Genomic DNA, 21,807 nt, shown 5'->3' on the forward strand with positions numbered 1-21,807 from the left:
CTCCCCGGGATCCCCAGCCTCCGTCTCCCTCTGGGTTGGGGTGCAGGGCCCAGTGGGCCCTGCTCACGCTGCTGGTGCCCTTCTTGGCTGCCATCTCCTCTGGGGCCCCCAGCCCGGCCATCTTCCCACTTTGTGTCTGTGGTGACTGTCACCCTCCCCCCATTCCATGTAGCGTGTCCTGCAGCTTACCTACTAAAAGAACAAGTCTGTGGCCCTGGGGCTTTTCACTTGGCTTTCCTTCCCTGGGTTCTTGAGGGACGGATAGTTCAGCAGCCCCAACTCTGCGGGGCTGAGGGGCCCCAGGAAGCCAGACAGAGCTGCAGGAATCAAGCAGTCCCGGGGTCAGGGCCCTGGGAGGAGCCGTCTGTCTGGCCGTCACTGCCCATCCCAGGGGCTCTGCTCTGCCCTCCCGTCCCTCCTCTTGTCTGAATGGATGGGGGTCTATACAGGTGGCGTGGGGTGAGTCTTCCTGCTCCTCACCCTGGTTTTCATGCCTTCTCCCTGCCCCAGGCTGTGGCCGGCTCTTCTTTGCAGCCTGAACGGAGGGACCGGTCTGCAGGTCGCCCGCAGGTGAATGCCTTTGGGCTTCACCTTGGAGGTCCTGATGTGGTCTGAGAGCCCTGCCTGGCCTTGGAGGCTGACGGACGGGGTGCCCTGGGCCCCACAGAGACGGGGCTGAGGTTCCTGTAGGGTCCCATGGCTGTAGATGAGGGTGTGAGAATTGGTGGGCGTACCTCCCCTCCCCAGTTTTGAGCTATTTCATGTGGTGCCCAGAGACACACACCCCCCCCCCCCGCCAGGCAAGGGTGGTCAGGAAGGGGCTGGTATGGGGGCTGACCGCTTCTGACCCTCAGAGCAAGCGTGTGGCTGGTGGCAGCCTGACCGGCAGGGCTGAGGTGCGCAGGGCCCTAGGTGGCTCTGGGTGTCCTTCTCTCCTCCAGGGCAGCCCGGGCTCCGGCTGGAGAGTGAGCTTTCCCCCAGGCTGAGATGGCGTGTTCATGCACTCGCCTGGGCAGCCTGTTTGCACGAGCGAGCGGCCTTAACCAGCAGCATCACTGTTGCCGCCAAACAGGGCTGGGAGGGGCCGCTCACCGAGGCTGAGCCGGCGGGGGTGGGGGCCGGCGTTGTGCAGAGCCGCCCCCGCACAGCAGACCTTGTATTCTTAGCGTCCCCATCCCGCTCCTAGAGCAAGAGCTGCCGCCACTCCTGCCCTGAGACGGGACTGCGCAGATGTTAACACTGAGCTGTTTGTCGCTAAGTGCTATTTTGGCAGTGGCGTTAATTGCAATTTATATTCTGCAGCTTTTTATGCGGGGAAAAGAACCCACCCTAATGGTCCCCAATTGGCAGAACTGGGCTGTTAAGTGCGGACCATATGCTGCCTGCCGAGAGGGGCCTGGTCAGCACTGCTGGCTGCGCGTGCGCGTACATCCACGTGCATATGCGTGTGAGTGTGGTCTGCTTCATGCACGTGCATGATGTGCGTGCGCATGTGTGTGTGCGTGCACGTTTCCACGCATGACCGCGTGTGTGCGTGTACGAGGGAGAGAGAAGAGCCTGGGGCAGGTGGGCAGGATGAGGAGGGAGGAGAGGAGAGATCAAGGTGTTTATCCCTTTGTGAAGATAGAAGCCACCTGCGCCCCCAAGGCCACTCCTCCTGCCTGCGACCCCTCTGACCTAGACCCCGTGGCTGGCCTTCCCCTGCCCTCCCTGGGTGGCCCGGGGTGTTGGCTGCCACACCTCCGTACAGCCTGGTCAGAGGGGCTGAAGGTGCTCCCCGGGGACGCCCCTGGAGCCTGCAGAGACCAGAGGCCTGCGGCTTCCCTGTCTGTGGTTTTTCATTCTCACAGGCAAGTATGTTTACTTCCCAGCTCAAGGAGGCTGCCTTAAGGACACCTCACTCTGGCACATGCCCGGGAGGCCGATTCTATCCCTGCCTGTCAACTGCCCTCTGAGGCGCCGTGTCCTACACCAGGCTGGAGGGCGCGCTGCTCAGGCCCACGGCTGGAGCCCAGGATGGGCTCAGGGATGACCCCCCCGCCCCCCCCCACACCTCGGGCAGCTCTGTAAGGCTGGGTGTTGGGGGCGAGCTTCCCTTAACTGCCCCTGTGCCAGGACCCACAGCTGCAGGCCACTTGGCTGAGAGGATGAAGCTTGGCGGAGGCCTGGCTAGGAGAGCTGGGCCGGGGGAGCAGGGCCGCAGGAGCCGAGGGACCCGGATGTTTGTTGGACCTCAAGGGTCTGAAACCAGCCTGTGCCATCCTGGTTGTGCCAGTGGCCCTCCCCGAGTCTGTGCCAAGAAGGCAACGATCCTGCAGCCTGCCCCCCCACCTTGTGAGAAGGGAACCCCGCCGGGGACCCACTTTCATGACCTCTTCTGGGGGCACAGGGGCAGCGGGCAGCCTCCTGCTCCTTCTGGCCCTAATTGTCTGCTTCTGGAGGACGTGAGAGTTGCTGAGTCCTCGTGAGGAAGAGTAATAAGGAATGAGAAGCTCATGGACGAGGATAATGCCATGTGGCTGATGATGGCAGATTTCAGCGGAGACCCCGGATTGCGGATGGAGACGTGGAAGGGGGCACTGGTGGACAGTTCCCTTGGCCTTGGCCCTGAGCCTCCTCCCCCACACTTCGACAGGAGGGGACAGGATTGTGCGGCAGGGGCTTGGGTGCCCTTGCAGTGTTCGTGCTGGGGATGTGGGATTCTCGCCAGGAGTCTCTAAGGTTGCTGAAACAGGCTGCATGGTGTCACCCGAACGTCTAGATTACTTTCTAGAGCTGTTTCAGAAACATGGGGGGGTCAGGAGGGGAGCTTGCATTCATGTCATGGGGGCTGGGCACCTTCTGCACTCTGCTCCGGGCCAGCCGGCAGGGGAATGGGGGAGACCCAGGGCTGCTCGTGGCCGTGAGGTCCAAGAGCCACGTTCACTGCCTGGGAGAGGCTCGGTTTGCAGCGGAAGCGGCTGCTCGGCTAAAGCCGGCGAGGCGATGGTTTTCTGTGGAGTCTCCACGGTGTGGGCGGGAGGTTCCTCTGCCGGAGCAGGCTGGTGGGCGGGCTGCCGGGCGAGGCAGGAGGGGCGGCCACGCAATGGCTGTGGTGCAGGGGGTTGTCCGGCCCCAGCCCCGGTCCCCCTCGACCACTGCCTGTCTGTATGTGGCCGACCAGAAGCGGTTGAGCTCAGCATGTTTTTAAAGGGGGGGGAGGGTGAGTCGGCCAGGGGGCTCACGGTATGTGGTGATCAGGTGCTAAGTGACCAAATATGTGTCACCTGCCTTTCCACACAGACCATCTTTTCTGTCTGGTGATGCCCACTCCTGAATTTTGTTTTCAAATGACACTTTGAATGGGTATTTTCATGTAAATTTGTGGCATGTGGAAAGTTTCAAATAAAGTGGACTTGATTCAGAAAACCAGGTGGCCTTGCTGTCCTTCCAGAAGGGACACTCCCTGACCTTCCCCCTGTGACCCTCTCTAGCCCTGGGGCGGGGGGCAGGGTTGGGGGCACTCATCGCCCACGGCTGTTCCGACATTGGGGTTACCTGCTTGCAGATGTGAGACCCAGGAGGGGATCCGGAGGCGGCTGCTAGGTCAGCCTTTGCAGACCAGGGAGGAAGGCTGTGGGCTTCTGGAGCATAGTCGCACGGGTATGCTGCTGCCACCACTGCCCAGCTCCATCCCTCTACTCTGAGACGCTGTTCCCATGACACACTGACTCCCACGCCCATACCCTCCCCAGCCCCCGGCACCACTGTCTCCTCTCTATGCACCTGATGGCCCCGGGAACCCCAAAGGAGTAGACTGGGCTCTGGGAAGGGACTCTGGCTGCAGCGTGGAGAGGGGAGAAGGTGGCAGCTGAACCAGAGGGAGCGGGGCAGGTGGGCAGGTGTCCAGGCAGGAGCGGGGACCTGGACTCGGGAGGGGCGGGGGCCCCGGGGTGCTGCAGGACAGAGGGACAAGGGCAGGGGCTGTCAGGTGGGCTGAAGAGGGCTTAGCTATCCCTCCTAAGCTCCCCCCAGTCCTCCAGAAGAGAGTCGCCTGAGGCAAATGCTGATTACGGGGGCCAGGGGCCTCCATCCTTCCTGACGGTCCGAGCCAGTCGCCCAGCGTGGCATGCACCTACCCACAGGACTCCCCACCATGGTCTGCTTCTGCCCAGAACCACTGAGAAGCTGAGGAGACAGAGCCCAAGGGCCAGCTGTGACCTGCCCAGGAGGGACAGGACTGACCCACTGTGCTGCTGGTGCCAGACTGGATCGTGGGAGCACAGGAGCGAGAAGTCCCAGTGGCCCGTGCTTCAGACACCACTGTGACCTGTGGTCAGGGTGACAGGTAAGTGGCGGGGGGATGCAGCCAGGGCTGGGAAACCACGGGAAAAGGCCACTGCTGCTGTCCTACAAGCCACCCCCTACGTCACGGTGTGGACGAGCAAGTGGGAGACTCTCCTGGCTTCCAGGGGACAGGTGTTTGGACTGGGCACAGCGTGGTGTCTTGCCTCAGCTCCCTGATATCCAGAGCCTCTTTTGGAATCTTCTGGAAGTGTCTTCACTCAGAGCCCAGGCCAGAGGTCGCTCGCACACGGCCCCTTGCAAGCAGATAATCCCCACATTGTACACATGCTCACACACGCTCACACACATTCCTGCACACATACCCTCGCATACCTGCATCACAGCCACGGTGCACGCCCGCACCCCCAGCGGTCACACTCCACATGTTCACACCAGCACTCACACCCACCCCCCCCGCCACGCTTCACACCCACACGCTTACACATTCCCATTCACGCCCTCACACTACTATTGTGGGCACGTACCCTCGCACTCACACGCTCACACCAAGGACTGGGTTACTTTGACACCCCAGTTACTGAATACAACCAGTTCAATTCAAGGTAAACTTTTCTAGTATGTTTATCCCAGAAAATCGGACGATTTCAGAGAAGTAGAGCAAAGGGGAAGAGCAGTGGCCCACATTTTCCGCAGGCGCTGCGAGCTTCTGTTGATATTTTAGTTAATGTCCTTGGAGTCCCCATTCCGTGCTTTTAAAAAATGTCCTTTGGCTGTGCTCATCCCACTTGTGAGTGAAAAGCTGGATCCTGACGATAACAGGATCCTGTGTCCTTCCCGGCTTGTCAGGCTAACAATGTGGTTCGCTGTCACACGGACGCTGGTCCCCCGTCGTTGGACAATTAGGTTGTCTCTAATTAGCCACTCTTCCAGAGAAAGCTGCTCTGATCCCCTTGTGCTGGAGCGTTTTTTCTATATTTAGAATTCTTTCCTTAGGAGAGACTCTCGTTAGTGAAATTTCTGGGTCTACGTATGAATTTTTTAAGGCTGGGAGGCGCCTTTAGGGGGCTGTGGAAGTGGAGTGGTATTTTGGGGTGTGGGCTGAGCCTCTTTCTACAGGATGATCTGGCTCGCATGTCAGTCCCTGGCTTCAGAGCTCCGAGGTCACCTCCCATTTGCCAAGTTCCCTGATTCCAAATGAACTAATTACCTGGGACGTTGATGATTATCAAAGCATGTGAAGTAGCAAATGAAGAGAAACTGAAATGAATTGATGTCAGAGGATGTCAATCCTACCAAAGGGTGATACCCCACGACCCCCAGGTTTGCTTTTGTGTCCAGGGGAGCCCTAACCTCCAGCTGGGCATTCCCGAATTGTGGGGTGTGGTGGCAGCCAGAGTCCCAGGAGGGGACACCCATGTGGGGCTTGGTCTGGGGTCTGGCAGCCTCCCGCAGGCCATTTGTGGAGGTAGAATAAGGGCCCCCAAAGGTGTCTATGCCTGAATCCCCAGATCCTGTGACTGTGTTAGGGTCCACTGCCAAGTGAAGGTAAGTTTGCCCATCAGCAGGCTTTGGGATGGGGAGACTAGCCCCATGTAATTGCAAGCATCCTAGAAAGCAGAGGAAGGAGAGCCTCCAGCATTGCTGGAGGGAGGGACCAGGACCAGAGGATTGCCGTGGCCTTCCTGGTGCCTCCTGTCGCTGGGAAAGCCAAGGAGATGGGTTCTCCCCTCGAGCCTCTGGGACAAGCCAGAGCCAGGTCTGGTGACACCAGGAGTTTGGCCAGTGAGATTCAGGTCACACTCCTGACCTCCAGGACCATATGAACATTAACTTGTGTCCTTGACCACAGTGTTGGCAATGGGCAAGGAGTTCCCCCCTGCCTCTCTCCCCTGCAACCCCTGACCTGTCCTCCCTGCGCACAGAGCAGCTGGCCAAGACATTTCAACCAAAGGGAAGGATTTCTGGTGACTTTGTTTCTTTCAGTTCTTTTCAGTCCTTTTCCAGATTCTCTGCAATGGTCACGGAGGAACTTAATTCTGAGATGTAAACAAGACAAGACACACACAGGGAAACAAAGTGAACATAAATAATTTCACGAGAAACATAGTATGGAGCTCTTAACCAGAGCAGTTCGGTTCTCTATGCCATAGAAGGAGGGATTAGTCACAGGACACTGATCCCAAAGGCAGGTTGGGGGATGCCACACAGCTGTGGTAACAAGATCAGGGTAAGTTTGTGCAGAGTAAAACCTGGACCCACACAGTTACACGCTAGCCTTTGGTGGCGGGGTCTTGGGGGTCGAGGAACCCCTCTCTGGGTCCAGGAGGTGGGACTCGTTCAGCCCAGCCTTGGTGGGCTCTGAGGAAGTCCTTCTAAGGCACCAGCTGGGTTTTCTTCTGTCTCTGTAATCTGACCACTCCTGGGGCCTCCTAGAAGAGGAATCGTTCAGTGCAATGGTCTAAATGTTTGTGTCCCCCCACCAAATTCACGTGTTGAAATCCTGCCCCCCACCATGATGATATAAGGAGGTGGTGCCTTTGGGAGATGAGCTGAGGGAGGAACCCTTAGTGCCCTAGTAAAGGGACCCCAGGAACCCTTCCCCACCAAAGACGAAAGATCGGACTCTGTAAGAGCTTTTCAAAGCCCCCATGAACCTTTCATCCCCCCGCTTTTCCTTTTGGATTGGTCTACTATTTATTTATCTGTAATTTTGGTTAGTCTGTTGTTTGCGCCGACTGTGAATTGTTTAATGTGCTGCACTAAACTAAAACACTTGTTGTAACTATTTTCAACAAATGCCCCCCACCCTCCCCAGAAGAGGTTTTTACCAGGAAGTGAGCTCTGAGTCAGGTCAAATAAAGAGAATTTCTCCAACGGGGACTCCAAGGAGGCAGCAGCCGTGTCCAAGGATGCTGGTTTTTTGGAGAATGAGGCTTTGGAGCACCCTCCATTCCTCCTGGCTCCTCCGGGACTGGGAACATGGGCCGCTGGTTTTCAAGGCCACCACTGAGCTGCCAAGTGAGAGATGGGATGAGGCAGTCAAAATCCCACAAAATGCTGAACCTACCGAGATTCAGTCACTTTTCTGGAATAAACATTTCCCCGTTTGCTGCAGGCCTCTGGTTGATTTCCAGAGTTCTGGAAAAGTTGATTCTAATCATTTTGGGGGGCCAGTTTTTTCCATTGCTTCTATGAGGGGTGAGTTTTCAAAGGTTCCCACTTGGCCATTATTCCTCCTATGACTGCCATCACTTTAGACGGCCGTGTAATATTCCGTGGGTGCTATATGCTGTATTAGGACTTCTTCAGCTTATCCCCTGTGGCTAAATTTTTGATGGTTTTCAGTCTTCTGCTCTTCCATACGATGCTGCAAGTTAAGAATAGTGCTTGACTATCACTTTACGCGTGTGGAAGGGTCTGTAACAAATTCCCAGGAAGGAAGTGCCGGCTCGGAGAGCTTGTGCCTTTGTGATTAGAAAGGCACTGCCCACGTCATCCTCCACAGGGATGGGTTGAACCAACTTACATTTCCACTAACAATGTCCGGGAATCTCTGCTTCCCACCATCTTGCCAATAGAGGATATTCACTAACTTTTGAATTTTGCCCATCGGGTGGGTGAAAATAGTACTGAAGTGTGATTTCACTGAGCATTTCTTCTATGAGCAAAGTTGAGCTTCTTTTTATTTATTTTAAAGGCCATTGAGAGTCTCCATTCTATGTTACTTTTTTCTTTAAATATTTATTTGAGACAGAGAGTGAGAGAGCGTGCACGCTTGCACAAGCAGGGGGGAGGGGTAGAGGGAGAGGGAGAGAGAATCTTAAGCAGGCTCCTTGCTGAGTGTGGAGCCTGATGTGGGGCTCGATCCCAGAACCCTGAGCCAAAACCAAGTGTCGGCCGCTCAGCCAACAGCGCCCTCAAGGCACCCTTATGTTATTTGTTTCTTACTGGTTTATCGACACTCTATCTATAAGGAAGATGAGAGCCTTATTTTTTAAATTTTTAAAAAAATATTTTATTTCTTTATTTGACAGAGAGAGATCACAAGTAGGCAGAGAGGCAGGCAGAGGCGGGGGCCGGGGGGAAGCAGGCTCCCCAGCGAGCAGAGAGCCGGAAGCGGGGCTCGATCGCAGGACTCTGGGATCATGACTTGAGCCGGAGGCAGAGGCTTTAACCCACTGAGCCACCCAGGTGCCCCAGCCTTTGTTTTATATCCTTAAGAAGTGCTTTGTTCCACTTCTCTCTGCTCCCACATCTTGCTCTCTAGGGACCTGGAGACCGTGGGAGCACAGACTCTGTAAGTAGCCCCTGCCTCTGGGGGCAAGCCCCAGGCCCTGGGCCCTCCTGGGGGCTTCGGCTGTCGGACGAGCCAGCCTCAGGGACCCACCAGGTGTCTCCTGCCCATTCCTGTGCTGCTCCCTCCACTTCAGTGCCCTGTTCTGCCCGTGACTGTGGAAACCACCCCCCACCTCCCGCCGTGTCCCTCAACATCCAGCTGCCTTTGATGTTAGCCTCCCAGGGAGCTCTCCCCCTGGTCCGGGCCCTTCCAGACAGAAGCAACCGCCTCTTGTCCTGCGCAAGACAGTGCAGGTGCCTCGTGCAGACATCACTGCTAATGGCCGTTATTGTCCTGCCTTTGGCTTTGGAAGCCGTCTTTCTTTCCTAATACAATAAAGCTCATTTGAGAAACAGCCAGTATAAGCAAAGGAACGCTAAAGTAATCCCAACACTAATATTTCAGCGCACATCCTTCCAGCCTTTGTCTTTGGGCTACGGAGATGGATGCGTAGGTATCAAAGAGATTAGAATGGGATTATATTCCACAAATGACTTCACCCAGAGCTCCTTTCGCTTCCTGTGTATGTGGTGCACACGTTCCCGTCCCCCGTGGTCTGCTACATGGCGACTTGTGATGGCTTTACGGACCGGACTTATTTAACGGGTTCCGTGATTGGGCAGTCAGGTCACTTCTTGTTTTGTTGTTTCTGGAAACAGCTGCAGTGAGTGTTCTTATCAACGGACTATGTGTGTGTGTTTCTTTCTTTAGAACAGAAGACATTCCTAGAAGTTCAATTTTAGGGTCCAAAGGTGTTTAGAATTTGAGGTGTCTGTACAGCGGGGACCGTCCCCCCCAGTAGTGAATAGAGTGTGGTTCCTCTCCTACAGCTCATGCCTTCCCTCTGTGGTTGAGGAGCTTCCCCAGGGAAGATGCTGGCCTGTCTCCCCTGCGCAAGCACCCAGTCTGGGCGCGGGCTTGGACCGGCTGTTGGAATGTTCGGTGACATGAACTCATTCAATCAAGAGAGAGACTCTTCAGTCTGGTTCGGTCTAGGTCAGTCTTTCGTTTTGGCCACGGTGGGGTGTGTGTGTGTGTGTGTGTGTGTGTGTGTGTGTGTGTGATATTGTTTACCATCCACCAGAGTAACTTCCGCCTTGTATTGCCATCTATGCTGCTATGAACATGTGCATACACCTCTCTCTTTGGGTCCCTTCTCTCGGTTCTAGGCATCTTCTTTGCTGGATTTTAGGGTAGTTCTGTGTCAAAAAAATTTTTTTTCAAGTACACTCCACACCCAACGTGGGGCTCGAACCCACGACCTCGAGATCCAGAGGTTGAGCGAGCTGGGCACCTGGTGTGTTGAATTTCTGAGGAGCCGCCGTACTGTCCTCCGTGGCGAAGGCAAAGTTTGCGTTCCCAACAGCAGGGCGCGGGGTTCCGGTTTCTCCACGTCCCCAGCAGCACCGTCCGGATGGGTGTGAAGTGGCTGCCCCTTCCGTTTGAATTTCCCTGATGATGAGTGATACTTTATTGGCCATTGGTATGTTTCCCTGGAGAAATGGCCATTCGAGTTCATTCTCAATGTTCGAGTTAAGATGTCTGCTGTTGTCGGGGTGGTGATCCTTTCTTAGTCTCACGTCTCACCACCCCCAGCTGTCTGGCTCCCCAAAACCAGGTCTGGCTGAGTGCTGGGCCAGTGACCCCTCTTGGAAGGGGAGCCTCCGGCCGAGTTGAGCCTTTTGATGGCTGAAGCCCCAGCCATCAGCTTGACTGTCATCTTGAAGGAGAGCCTGAGTCACAGCCACTGGGTTAAGGGGCTTCTAGTTACGCAAACCCCCCCCACCACAAGCAGCGTGAGATTGTGCATGCTTGTTGCATGGAGCTGCTGAATTTAACATGAAACTCAGGCAGGTGTCTCTAGAAATAGCCATCCGCAGGGAGGCAGTGGTGAAGGCCGCTAGAGACGGACAAGGAAGTCCTTATAGGCCGAGTGGAAGGACCGGGATTTCGACACGCAGGAATCAGGGGAGGTTTTGTGACAGGGGGGAGATCGCTAACCACCCCAAAGCCAAGGACAGCAGCGTCACTGGGAGGAGGGAGGAAGGTGGGTGGGGACACTGGAGAGGACAGGGGCCTGCAAGTGACAGATGTCACCCCATGTGTGCCTTCGGCTCTCAGCCTTTTCATTTTAGGACCGTTCTTTTTTTTTTTTTTTTTAGAAAGTTTTTATTTATTTATTTGAGAGGGAGAGAGTGAGAGAGAGCATGAGAGCTGAGAAGGTCAGAGGAAGAAGCAGACTCCCCATGGAGTTGGGAGCCTGACTAGGACTCGATCCCGGGACTCCGAGATCATGACCTGAGCTGAAAGCAGTTGCTTAACCAACTGAGCCATGCAGGCGCCCTCGTTCTTAATGACCATATTACATTCACACATTGGTATTGGAAGGATAGCAGTAGTAGCTTGTGTTTGTGGGGTCCTCACTACGGACCATGTGCCATTTGAAGCCCTCTCTCCATGAAGTGCGTTAGCTCAACCACACGGCCTGTGAAGTGGGTGGTGTCATGTCCTCCACCCTGACCAGCAGACCACCAGCTTACCCAGTCACACAGCCCACCTGACACGGAGCATCCTGGCAGGGTTTCGTTGCATTGGGTTGGGTTGGGTTGGGTTGGGTTAGGGGTGGTGATCAAATGAAATGTGGGTTTTTTTTGTTTTTCTCCCTGTCTCTCCTGGCTTTTTGGATCAGCTGTACATTTCAGGCGACTTCTATACCCTGTGCCACTTACCGAGGAACTCATGGACCAGAGCTGGGTCAAGGCAGGGCCCTGTTGGCCTACCTCTGCAGACCTCCCTCCAGGAGGTCCACCAGCAGCCCCCCAGTCGGGGTTCCCAGGCCAGACGTGCATTTCCCTCTGACTGTTTTCAGGAGGCCAGGCCACAGCCCCCAGGGGCAGTCACTGTTGGCTTTCCTGCCCTAGTGACATATTGTCTCATGCCATTTCTGCACAGGTGGGTTCCTCCATTCTGCTCCTCATCCCTCTGGGCTCCCAAATACTTAAGGATGAAACCTCTCTAGAATGAGAAAGGCCTTACTGAGCCCTGGGCCTGCTCGTGCCCAGCTATCTCTTTGGGGGGCAGTGGGGGTGCCCCGGAAACGCCGGGCACTTCTCCCCAGCGGCTCACTGCCGTGTTGCCTGGCAACTGGCTTCTCCTTATCAGCTCCCAGACAAACTCCAGCCAGATCCTGAAACGGCCCCACCTGTTTTTCAGTTTGTGGTTTGGGTTTTTTTTTTTTTTTTTAAATTTTAGGAAGTGAAATGAACAACACTCATTCTGGAAGGGGAAGATAAGGCTCGGATCTGCCGGAGCGATGTCTGCTGGAAAGAAATCTCTTTTAACTTGTGGGCAATTTTCCAGCGTGGCTCGGGTGGCGGGGAAGCTGGCAGCACAGTCGTGGAGAGACTTGGACGGCAGGCTGTGGGCACAGGCCAGCCAGGCGCGGTAGCTGGGGTGGCATTTTGTCAGGACCTGACTTGGAGATCCGCTGAGCAAGGGGGCCTGGATCCCATCACCAAGCCAGCCACCTACACCCTCCCGCTCACCCACTCGGAGCATTGCAGGCCTTTGCTGTCCAAGGGTTAAATTTCCCAGACCTTTTATTGCTTTTTAAAATGCAGCTTGATCCTCCTTGACACTGGAGAGGCATTCCTTGCTTTATTGCCATCTGGAAACTGTTCTGTCTGGCTTCCGAGGTGGCCTTGTTGCTACATTGAGTCTCTGGGAGAAGACATTCCCAGGATGTGTTTGGAAGCAAATACTAGAGAATAATAGAAAACCTAGTGCAAAATGGCTTAATAATAAAGGGAATTTATTTCAGTAAAGAACCAGTAGGGAAGACTTCAGGTCAGGATCGATCCAGCAGCTCAGTAGTAGTGTCTCCAAGGACTCAGTTTAGGATGGTGACTGGCCAACTGGGCTATGGGATTCCTTGTTTATTCCTACCCTTGAACCAATTCTTATGACCGGGGAGATGAGAACACCCTGATTTGCTGGGTCCAATTAGGGTCCACCCAAACCATGGGAGAGACTACAGAATGGGGGTGGGACAGACTGAATTTTATGGAGCACAGAGTGTCTACTAGATCCTTTCCTGATACACAAGTATGATGACTGTTGTGGATCTGACCTGAACGGATCTGATTTGAGTTGTTCTCTGTCAACCTGCAAGTCTGTTCTTAGAGGGGATAACCCTGTTCTGAGTCTCAATGGTGCTGTCCCTTCCCTATCTCATGTTCTTGCCTCTGTATGCTCTACTTTCTGCCATGCCTGTCTCCCTTTGAGCCCTCTGTTGCTCTGTGCTTGGTCTACCACAGGGCCTTTGCACAGGTTGTTCCCACTGCCTGGAGTGCCAGAGACAGAGCAAGACAGAGAAGCAGAGAGAAATCAGAGGAATAGATGAACAGGGGGCAGTCCTAGAGCATGCCACTCTTGATCTTGGGCTTATAAATTTAAGCCCCTCACTGGGTGGAGAGATGACTTAAAAATCTTTAAAACAAACCCAAACCCAACAGATTGACGCGGGTGGGGAGAGGAGGGTGAGAGGCCCACAGAGAAAAAGGTTAGAGGTGTTTTGGGAGGCAAGGTTGATCTGCTGACCAGCCCATGGGGTCTCCCCTGACCCAAAACATGACTTCTGGTCACCACGGCCATGGCTGTGGCCACACTTGGCCAACATGCCCTGACTTTCTGGGCACTGGTATAGCGGCTGCCACCAGCTTTCTGGGTGCAAGACTGGAAGCAGGTGCTGGACCAGACCCCCAGAGTGGCTGGGTACCCAGGGCATGGTGGGCATCCGGGAATGGCTGGTCTCCCCCTCAGCCATCAGGGTCTGGGGCATCACCAAGTTGTCCAAACCAGATGGGTCCAATCTGTTGAGTACAGATGGGGAGACTGAGGCCCTGGAGGTGGGGACCAACCAAAGATCCCCAACCACCTTGGGGCAAGACCAGGGCTCTTTTAGTCCCTTTGGCCCACTGCCCCATCCTAAGGGACCAATAGAGAAGGTGACCCAATGTCCCATCACCAGGCCCCACCACTGAGTGGCTGTCTCAGAAGGCTTCCAGAAGGGTCACTGCAGCTCTCCATTTCTGTGTACTGAGGTGCAGTGCAAGGTCCTGGGGGCAGGGAGCCCCAGATGGGCTGTGCTGGGCATGTGGGGTCAGACTTGTGTCATCCCATAAGGGCATGGCCAGCAGGGGTGGGAGAGACCAGGAGGCACACAAGTCAGCAAATGCTTCCCAGTGCCGATGCTGGCTTAGCCCAGGCATGATGGGGACCCCACAATCATGGCAGTGTCACTGGGGCACCATGGCAGGAGGGGGTATCACAATCCCCAGGTAAGGGCAGGGCCCAGAGAGGTCACAGCTGGTGGAATGTCCTGGAAGGTTTTGCTGAACAGAAATAAAGGGAGCCGGGAAAACCATTCTGGGAAGTGGGGATGGGATGCTTCAAGCCCCTATGTGGGAACAGCAGGCCTGTGTGGCCTGAGGGAGGATCTGGGGCTTTCCCTATGGGACACACACACACACACACACACACACACAGACAGTGACTTTGGGGATTACAGAAGAGCAAGGGACTGGGCCTGGGGTATGACAGTCGCCTGCATGAGGGGTGACAACCACCCAGGTGAAGGGGACAGCTGCTCAGGTGAGGGGTGACAAGCCCTCAGATAAGGGGAGAGGCACCCAGGTGAGGGGGTGACAGCCACCCAGGTGAGACGTGACAGGCACACAGGTGAGGGGTGACTGGCACCCAGGTGAGGGGTGGCTGGCCCCCAGGTGAGGGGTGGCTGGCCCGGACTCAGGCACAGAGGAGGAGGCAGGCCAGCAGTATGGAGGAGCGAAACCCGAGGAGCTATGGTTGGGGGGAGGCACCCCCTGCCTGCCTTCTGGTGGCCCCAGTGGGGAGGGAAGGTTCATGGTGCCCACCATGGGAACCCCTGAAGTCTGCACCCCGGACAAGTCCTGTGGTGAGGACCAGGGCCTGGACCGAAGACCCTGGCTCCGGGGTCTTTGGGGCAGTGGGGTGTGGAGAAGGGGAAATGTAACCCGGCAGGGTGGGGGCACAGCATTTTGTGGGACTCATGGGAAGCTGCCCCTGGAGTTGGCGTGCCATTCCTGGTGGGCCCCAAGCTTGCAGGCCCACACTGCCCCATCTGCCAGGAGCCACCCCCACCCCATCCACTCCTTGCTGGGGGGTTGGGAGGCAGGGCCCAGGTTGCTATGGTGATGGGACGCCTGGCCAGCAGGTGTCAGCAGAGCCTGCGGAATCTGGAGGAGTAGGTGTGGCTGCATGGGGGGTGCCCTCGGCCCCTCTCCTGGGGCTTTCTCCAGCCCTGCCAGGCCCCGGGGTGGGGGAGCTCAGAGCCACCCCTGCCAGGAGTCTTGGGCAGCTACGGCCATGGAGTGCACAAGCAGGGAAGGCAGGGCCCTGGGGTGGGGCCCTGGGGGGCTTCCAGGAGTTTCTCCCCTCAGGAGGTCAGTGAGAACCCAGGCTCCACCACTGCGGGCTCTAGGGTGGGGTCAGGTTCTCTCTGAGCTTTGGCCTCCCGCTCTGTAGCTTCGTGCCCTGGAGAGCCGTCAGGGGCTGGCCTGGAGTAGTGGCCCCTGAAGAGAATCTGCCCTTGCTGACCCCTCAGATCTGGAAGCCTCTGTGTGCCAGGAGTCCCAGGGCACGCTTGGCACACACCCCCGTTCCCATGTGCCTGTGGACCTGTTCGCACCTCACTTCAGGGTCGGTGACCCAGGAATCCCATTGTACAGAGTGGTCACCGAGGCCCAGGGAGGCAGGGGCCTGGGGCAGCCCTGGCTTTGGCGTCCCTGCTGTCCCTTCTCTCTGAGCTTCGAGGGTGGGCCCAGGTCTCTGCTCAGGCCACAGGACTGAGGAGGCTGCAGGACTCGGAGCTGGGGGGCCGGAGGCCGGCTGGGCCTCTGCTGGGTGATGGAGGCAGCGGCGGCCGGGCGCGATGCCACACAGGAATGAGATGAATCCACATGCTCCCTCCTCTCCCTCCCCTTCCCAGGCACGCTGCCAGCGCCCGGGAAATGCTGAGGCCTGCTCTTTTTTAAACAAAGTCTCCGCTGCCTCCCTTAGCTTATTTTCTGCACAAACAAATTAAAGATGCTGCAAAGGGGCTGAGTTGTGGGGTGGGGAGCTGCTTCCGCCGAGTCCCTGCCGCTCTCCGCGTGGGTGCCTCTGGCCGGGTGGTCTCTGTGGCCTCCGGGGACCGTGTGGGGCCCCATCTGGGGCAGGGAGGCCCCAGCCTGCGTAGATCAGCTTGTAGATCCCAAGCCTGCAGGATGGCCTCTCTTCCCCGGCCCCACTGGAGGGCTGATAGCCTGGGGGTCACAGGCTCCCAGCTGTTACCAGCCTGGAGAACCCCTCCCACTCCTTCCCTCCCCAGTGCCCAGCACTCATCACGGGGTGGGGGGGCAGCAAGGGGGTAACAGGGAGGAGAGCCAAGCACTGGTCACTGTGTTCTGCCCATCCTGGGGAACCTGCTTCCTCCCCCTCTGCTCCCCTGCCCTGGCTCCCTGATCTCAGAACCCCCCGGGGGGGCAGGAACCCACTTTCAGATGCTCTTACCCCCATGTTCATTTGAGAAAAATCAGAAAGGACAGAGAATGCCAGAAAAAAAAGAAAAAAGGAAAAACCCTCAACAAAACACAGAACATCCTCCTCCCCCTTTACTCTCCACCCTGAGAGTCTGGGCCTTCTTCTCCAGATGCTTTCCTTGGGTGAGAAAAATGAAATTCGGTTCAAAAGAGTGTTTATGGAAAACAGATTCTGTGCCCAGTGTGGGAGCGGCAGGAACTTAGCCCTCGGGAGCTGGGAGCCACAGTGGGGCTGGGACTGGGGCTGGGGTGGAGGCAGCAAGGCCCCTTCCCCGTGTCCACCCTTCGGGGCCTGGCTAGGGCTTCCAGCACGGAGGTCTGTGACCCAGGTGTTGGCTGGTCCATTCCTTCTGGAGGCTTCGAGGAGGCATCTGCTCCAGGCCTTTGCCACATTCTGGTGGCTCTGGCTCTCCTTGAAAGTCAGCGTTCCCTGGCTGGAGGAGGTCTCCCTCCGACCTCTGCCCCCTCCTGCACACACCGTGTGTGTGTGTGTGTGTGTGTGTGTGTGTGTGTGTGTGTGTGTTAACCGCATCTGCAAAAACTATTTCCAAATAAGGTCATAGGTCATATCCTGAGGCTCCTGGCGAACGTGTCTTTTGGGGGGAACACTGCTTAACCCACCACACCACTTGGCTGTGGTGGTAGAGGGACTGTGGGCTGGGCCGAGAGGCTGCCTGGACCCAAGACCTTCAGCGATCAAAGAGGGACAGCCTTGGGCCAGCGGGAGGCTCCACCACACTGGCACTGAGTGGAGGTCTGGGTGGAGGGATTCTGCCCGGTTGGTGGCTGGGCCGATGGGTGCCCAGCAGCCCCTCCTGGAGAGGAGCGGTGTCCACCCACCTGACACAGTTGTGGGTATCCACACCCCATAGGAACGGGCTGCTGATGGGGCTGTGGAGGCTCGGAAGGCCTCTGGGTCCAGAGCGGGCACATGTCTCTTGTCCCTGTGGGCACAGCGGGGGAGGCTTAGGACTTTGGGAACCTCCTGCTCAGGGCTAAAAAACGCTCCAATTAAAATGGGAAGCTGGCATTGCCTCAGGCCAGGAGCTGGCCTCTTCCTTGACAAGTTGGAGACTTAAAAATCCCCAGAAGGGATTAGGTCTCCAGGGACAATCTGGTTCTGGGAGGAAAGGAGGAAAATGAAACTCCCCACAGTGCCCTTGCCAGGTGGCCGGATTCCCCCAGGAGCGGAATCCGTCCCCATCCCCAACGCCCTGGGCCCCGTTCAGGGATGTCAGGCACAGTCCCCCTCTTTCATCTTCCCGAATTGAAACTCTGTCCCCATTATGCATGCTTCCCACCCCTCTCCCTCTGCCCGGTCGCCTCCAGCCTACTTACGACTCTGACCCGGTGTCTGACCTTAGATCTGTTTGACACCTGGCCTTTCTCAGAGACCAGCCCTGGGGTCCCTGGGGCTGCCTCGTGGGTGTGGCAGAGCCTGAGCCAGATCCCTGAAAAGAATCCCTTACCTCGGGGCAACCTCGAGCCATGACTGGCTCACCCTAGCTCGGCTTCTTCCTCTGCCCCCTCGCAGGTACTGTGGGGACCCTCCCTTAATGAGCCGGGCCAGATCCCCAAACAGAATAGTCACTCTTCTCAACACCCTGATGGCTGCCACGGCCCACGCAGCCAAGTCAAGCTCCCAAGCCCTGATCCCCAGAGCCCCCAGAGCCGCCAGAGCACCAGGCGACAGGCCAAGGGGTCTTGGGGGGCTACAGAGCTCCAGAGACTGGCCAGTGAGCCTGAGGGTGTGTGCGTGGATACGAGGTGGGGGGCTAGGGCTGCCCACCTGTCGTGTGTGATGTTTAGCAGCCTCGCCTCCGCAGTGCCTCTTGGACAACAATGCTGTCACCTCATCAAGCCCAGCCTGCTCTGCCCCCTTCCTGGGTGGTGGGTGGCTGGTGGTGGGCCCTCCAGGCATGGCGAGTGGGGGGCTGTGTCCTGCAGCTGCTCCCTGCAGGCCATGGCCCTGGGAGGGGAAGGACAAGAGGGTCCTGCCCCCCACTGCGCACCCCCCAATCCCCAGGGTGAGAAGAGGAGCTTGACACATATTTGCTGTGTGGGACAGACCCCAGAATTTTCTCTGCTGCCAGGTAGTCCCCCTTCTTGTCCCCGCTTACAGATGGTGACACTGATGCCCAGAGCCGACCTGCCACTGAACAAGGGCTGTGTAGCCCGAGCCCGAGGGTGGGATTTCAGGAACTAGAGGGCGGCTGAAAGGCATTTTTAGAGGGAGGAGGAAGGGGAGGGGCGGGATGAAGGAGAGGAGGAGGGGTAGGGGAAGGAGAGGAACCTTGGTGCCCCTCAAGGCAGCTCAGGACCCTCTACCTGCCCTAGCCGAGTCATCAGCACCCCCCGGGGCCCCCCTCTATTTCAGCGAGGCACCCACTCCTCCCCTGTCCGTTCCTCGGGCTGGAGACCTGGAGAAGTGCCTTTGAATCCCCTGGTTTCAGATCCGGGGGGCCTCTGTTTGAAAAGCCACAGGATTCGGGATCTTTAATGAGCACGTTCAGATCTCGGTGGATATGGCGAGGCCACGCAGACCTGGGTCTGGCCGGGCCAAGGAAGGTGCTTCTCGGTCCTGCATCCTGGAACTGGCGGGGTACAGGGCCTGGGGTTGGACGGCCTCCGGGGAGGCGGGGAGAGGGGTAGGTATTGGATGGATTTGACGGGTGGGTGGGGAGCTCAGCCTGCTGGAGCAGGCATACAGGAGGTGCTCAATGTGTGTGTGTTTCCTTCCCAGTTTGTGCCACCCTCTTAAATGCTCACTGCCCCTCTTACGGAGGAGGCTGGGCTGGTGAGAAGGAAGGAGGAACTGGCCAGCTCGGTTGTCAAAAAGCAGGCATTGACTGGGCTGTGGCAGCTGGCCTCTACGGACCCCTGGGGGCCGCCTGTGGGGCAGAGAAGGTGGGAAGGGCAGGCTGTCGCTCTCCCTGCTCCCCTGAATTCACCTCGTGTCAGCAGCATTTCCTGCATGCCCACCATGGGCTGTCGAGTGTCTTCAGCCCCACCACAGATGAAACGATCTGGCCCCGGGGGACCCGTGGTGGAGCTGGGCCCAATGCCCAGTGCTTCTCCCGAGGCCCCGGCCATCCTTCGCGGGGACAGCTTGCAGAGCGGGGCCGGCTGCATCGTTCAGAGGTCAGCGTGCATGTGAGCACATGTGCGTGTGTGCGCGCGTGTGTGCACGGGCCTCTGCTGTCTTTGGGCGGGCTCAGGGGCTCTGCGCCGTGTTTAAATACCAATGTCAAGGCTGACTGAGAGGGGCCAGACGGGCAGAGCTGCACAGCAGACACAATAAAGGCGTGGTGGCTGTGTTGTCACCAGGGGCCCCTCCGCCCCTGGGACGCTGTGGGCAGAGCAGGTATTTGTACAGACAGCCGTCCGCGGGGGCCACCGGGCCCTTGGCTCCCAGTGGGGCCCTGCGGGTGGGGGGGCTCTCTCTTCCACAAGCAGCGGCCACGGGCAGCCACAGGAGACCCTCCCAGCAGGCCGTGGGCCGTGGCCAGCTTCCCTTCCGTGTGGGGCAGGCCCGCCAGGGGGAGGTGCAAGGTGTTATGTCGGGCCCATCCAGGCAGCCCTGCACCCCATTTTAAGCCTTAACCACACCAGGCCCCGTGGCTGTTCTAGTTACTACTGCTGTGTAACAAATTGGTATGACGCGCAGCCACTCAGTACCAGCTTTTTTTAGCTCAGGATTTTTCGGGTCAGGAAATCAGGAAGGTGCTCAGCCCCACTCCCGCCGGTGGTCTGTCACGTGGTCACAGTCAGATGACCCTGGGGCTCCGTGGTGGTCATCACAGAGTGCGGCAGGCCTGGGTGGCACAGGCAGGTGACCCAGTGACAGCGACAGGTGTGGGGATGCCTGCCGGGGTGCCACCTAGTGGCCTCCTTGCAGCGTGATGGTCCTAGGCTACTGGGACCCCAGACTTGGTGGCCGGCCTCGGCTGCGTGCACGGAGAACCAGGGGGAAGTTACACTGGACCACGGCCTTTCCTGACCAAGTCCCCGACGTCCTATGCAACACTTCGGCCCCATTCTTGTGGTCCAAGCCTTCACAGACCTGCCTTGGTTCAGGGGGTAGGGTCTCAAGGGGCCCCTCTTGACGGGATGTGTAAAGAAGGTGCGGGCGGGTTCAGAACTATCCGTGTCCAGAAAGAACATCCGCTCCACGTGTCGATGGCCATGTGCGCCCAGTTCTTTGCGCGGCTGGGGACCCTGGATGCCTGGGTTCCTAGAGCTGCCCTAGCAAATTGCCACACACACTCAGTGGCTGAGAGATGTATTTTCTCATAGTTCCAGAAGCCAGAAGTCCTAGATTACACGCTCCCTCTGCAGGCCCGAGGGAAGAACCCATCCCATGCCTCCCTCCCAGTGGCTGGTGGTGGCTGTCTGGTATGTGCACCCAGCCCCACGTCTGTCTCTGTGGTCACACGGCCCCTTTCCTCAAGGTGGCTGTCTGTATCCAAAGCTCCCAGTTCTTATAAGAATAGTAGTCATCAGATTAGGGCCTACTCTAAAAATCCACTGTGTAAGTAAATAATAAATAAAATAAAGTAAGATATAAAAGTGGGGTGTCTGGGTGGCTCAGTTGGGTGGGCGCCTGCTTTCAGCTCAGGTCGTGATCCCTGGACCCTGGGATTGAGTCCCATGTCAGGCTCCCTGCTTAGCCAGAGAGCTAAGTAGAGAGCTTCTCCCTCTGTCTGCTGCCCCCCAGCTTGTGCACGCTCTTTCTCTCTCTCTCTGTGCATCTTAACCACGTTTCAATTGTAATCATCTTTTTTTTTAAAAGATTGATTTATTTATTTGAGAGAGAGAGAACATGGGAGGGAGGGGCAGAGGAAAGGGGAGAGAATCTCAGGCAGACTCCTCATTGAGCGTGGACCCCGACTTGGGACTCGATCTCACGACCCTGGGATCATGACCTGAGCCAAAACCGAGAGTCAGACACCCAACCTACAGAGCCACCCAGGTGCCCCTCAGTTGTAATCATCTTCGGGATGTCTACAAAGACCCTGTTTCCAGAGAAGGTCCCATTCTGAGGTTCTGCAGACGTGAATTTTGGGGAGAAGCTTCTCAACCCAGGAGAGAGCTAAGGTGTTCTCCACGCTGTGGCCCCGGAAAGACGACCAACCTGGTTCCCGACTGTAGGCTTTCCTTGAGCCCCGCCTCAGCAGCATCTGACAAGTCTCGCTGCCCAGTTCCCGGCCGAGTTGCTTCCCCCGAGCAGCCTCGGTTTGGGGCTCTGCCCAGGCTGGTTCCTCCACCTGGAGGGGCTGAGCTGTGTCCCTCAAAGCCCATGTGTTGGCATCCTAACCCCCGTACCTCGGAAAACAGAGCTGGGACCGCAGGGGAGGGCCTTTGGAGGGGAGTTCAGGTAAAGGAACTTGCGAGCTGATGATCGCAGGGAGGCCCACAGGGCAGGTCTGGGCCATGGGTACACGGGGGGCGTCGGGCCCCCACGGGAGGCATATGTGATGTAGCCTAAGAAATTATTTTCAACTGAACCCCATGTTTTACTTAAGCCACCCCAGTACCGATGGCCCCAGAGCAGTGACAATCATT

The 21,807-nt window shown here is 57.2% G+C and overlaps 1 protein-coding gene across 1 annotated transcript in view; it reads left to right on the forward strand.

Annotated features, from left to right (window-relative positions):
- FBXL18 (F-box and leucine rich repeat protein 18) overlaps positions 1–21,807 on the forward strand; it is a 96,531-nt gene that overhangs the window by 37,949 nt on the left and 36,775 nt on the right. The window contains exon 5 of the mRNA XM_032872758.1: positions 4,125–4,327. Coding sequence (XP_032728649.1) covers positions 4,125–4,308 — 184 coding nt within the window. The 3' untranslated portion in view covers positions 4,309–4,327. The remainder of the gene's footprint in view (positions 1–4,124; positions 4,328–21,807) is intronic.

Source organism: Lontra canadensis, unplaced genomic scaffold, assembly GCF_010015895.1.
Source record: "Lontra canadensis isolate GAN:19392208 unplaced genomic scaffold, GSC_riverotter_1.0 scaffold45, whole genome shotgun sequence".
Classification (NCBI taxonomy): Eukaryota; Metazoa; Chordata; class Mammalia; order Carnivora; family Mustelidae; genus Lontra; species Lontra canadensis.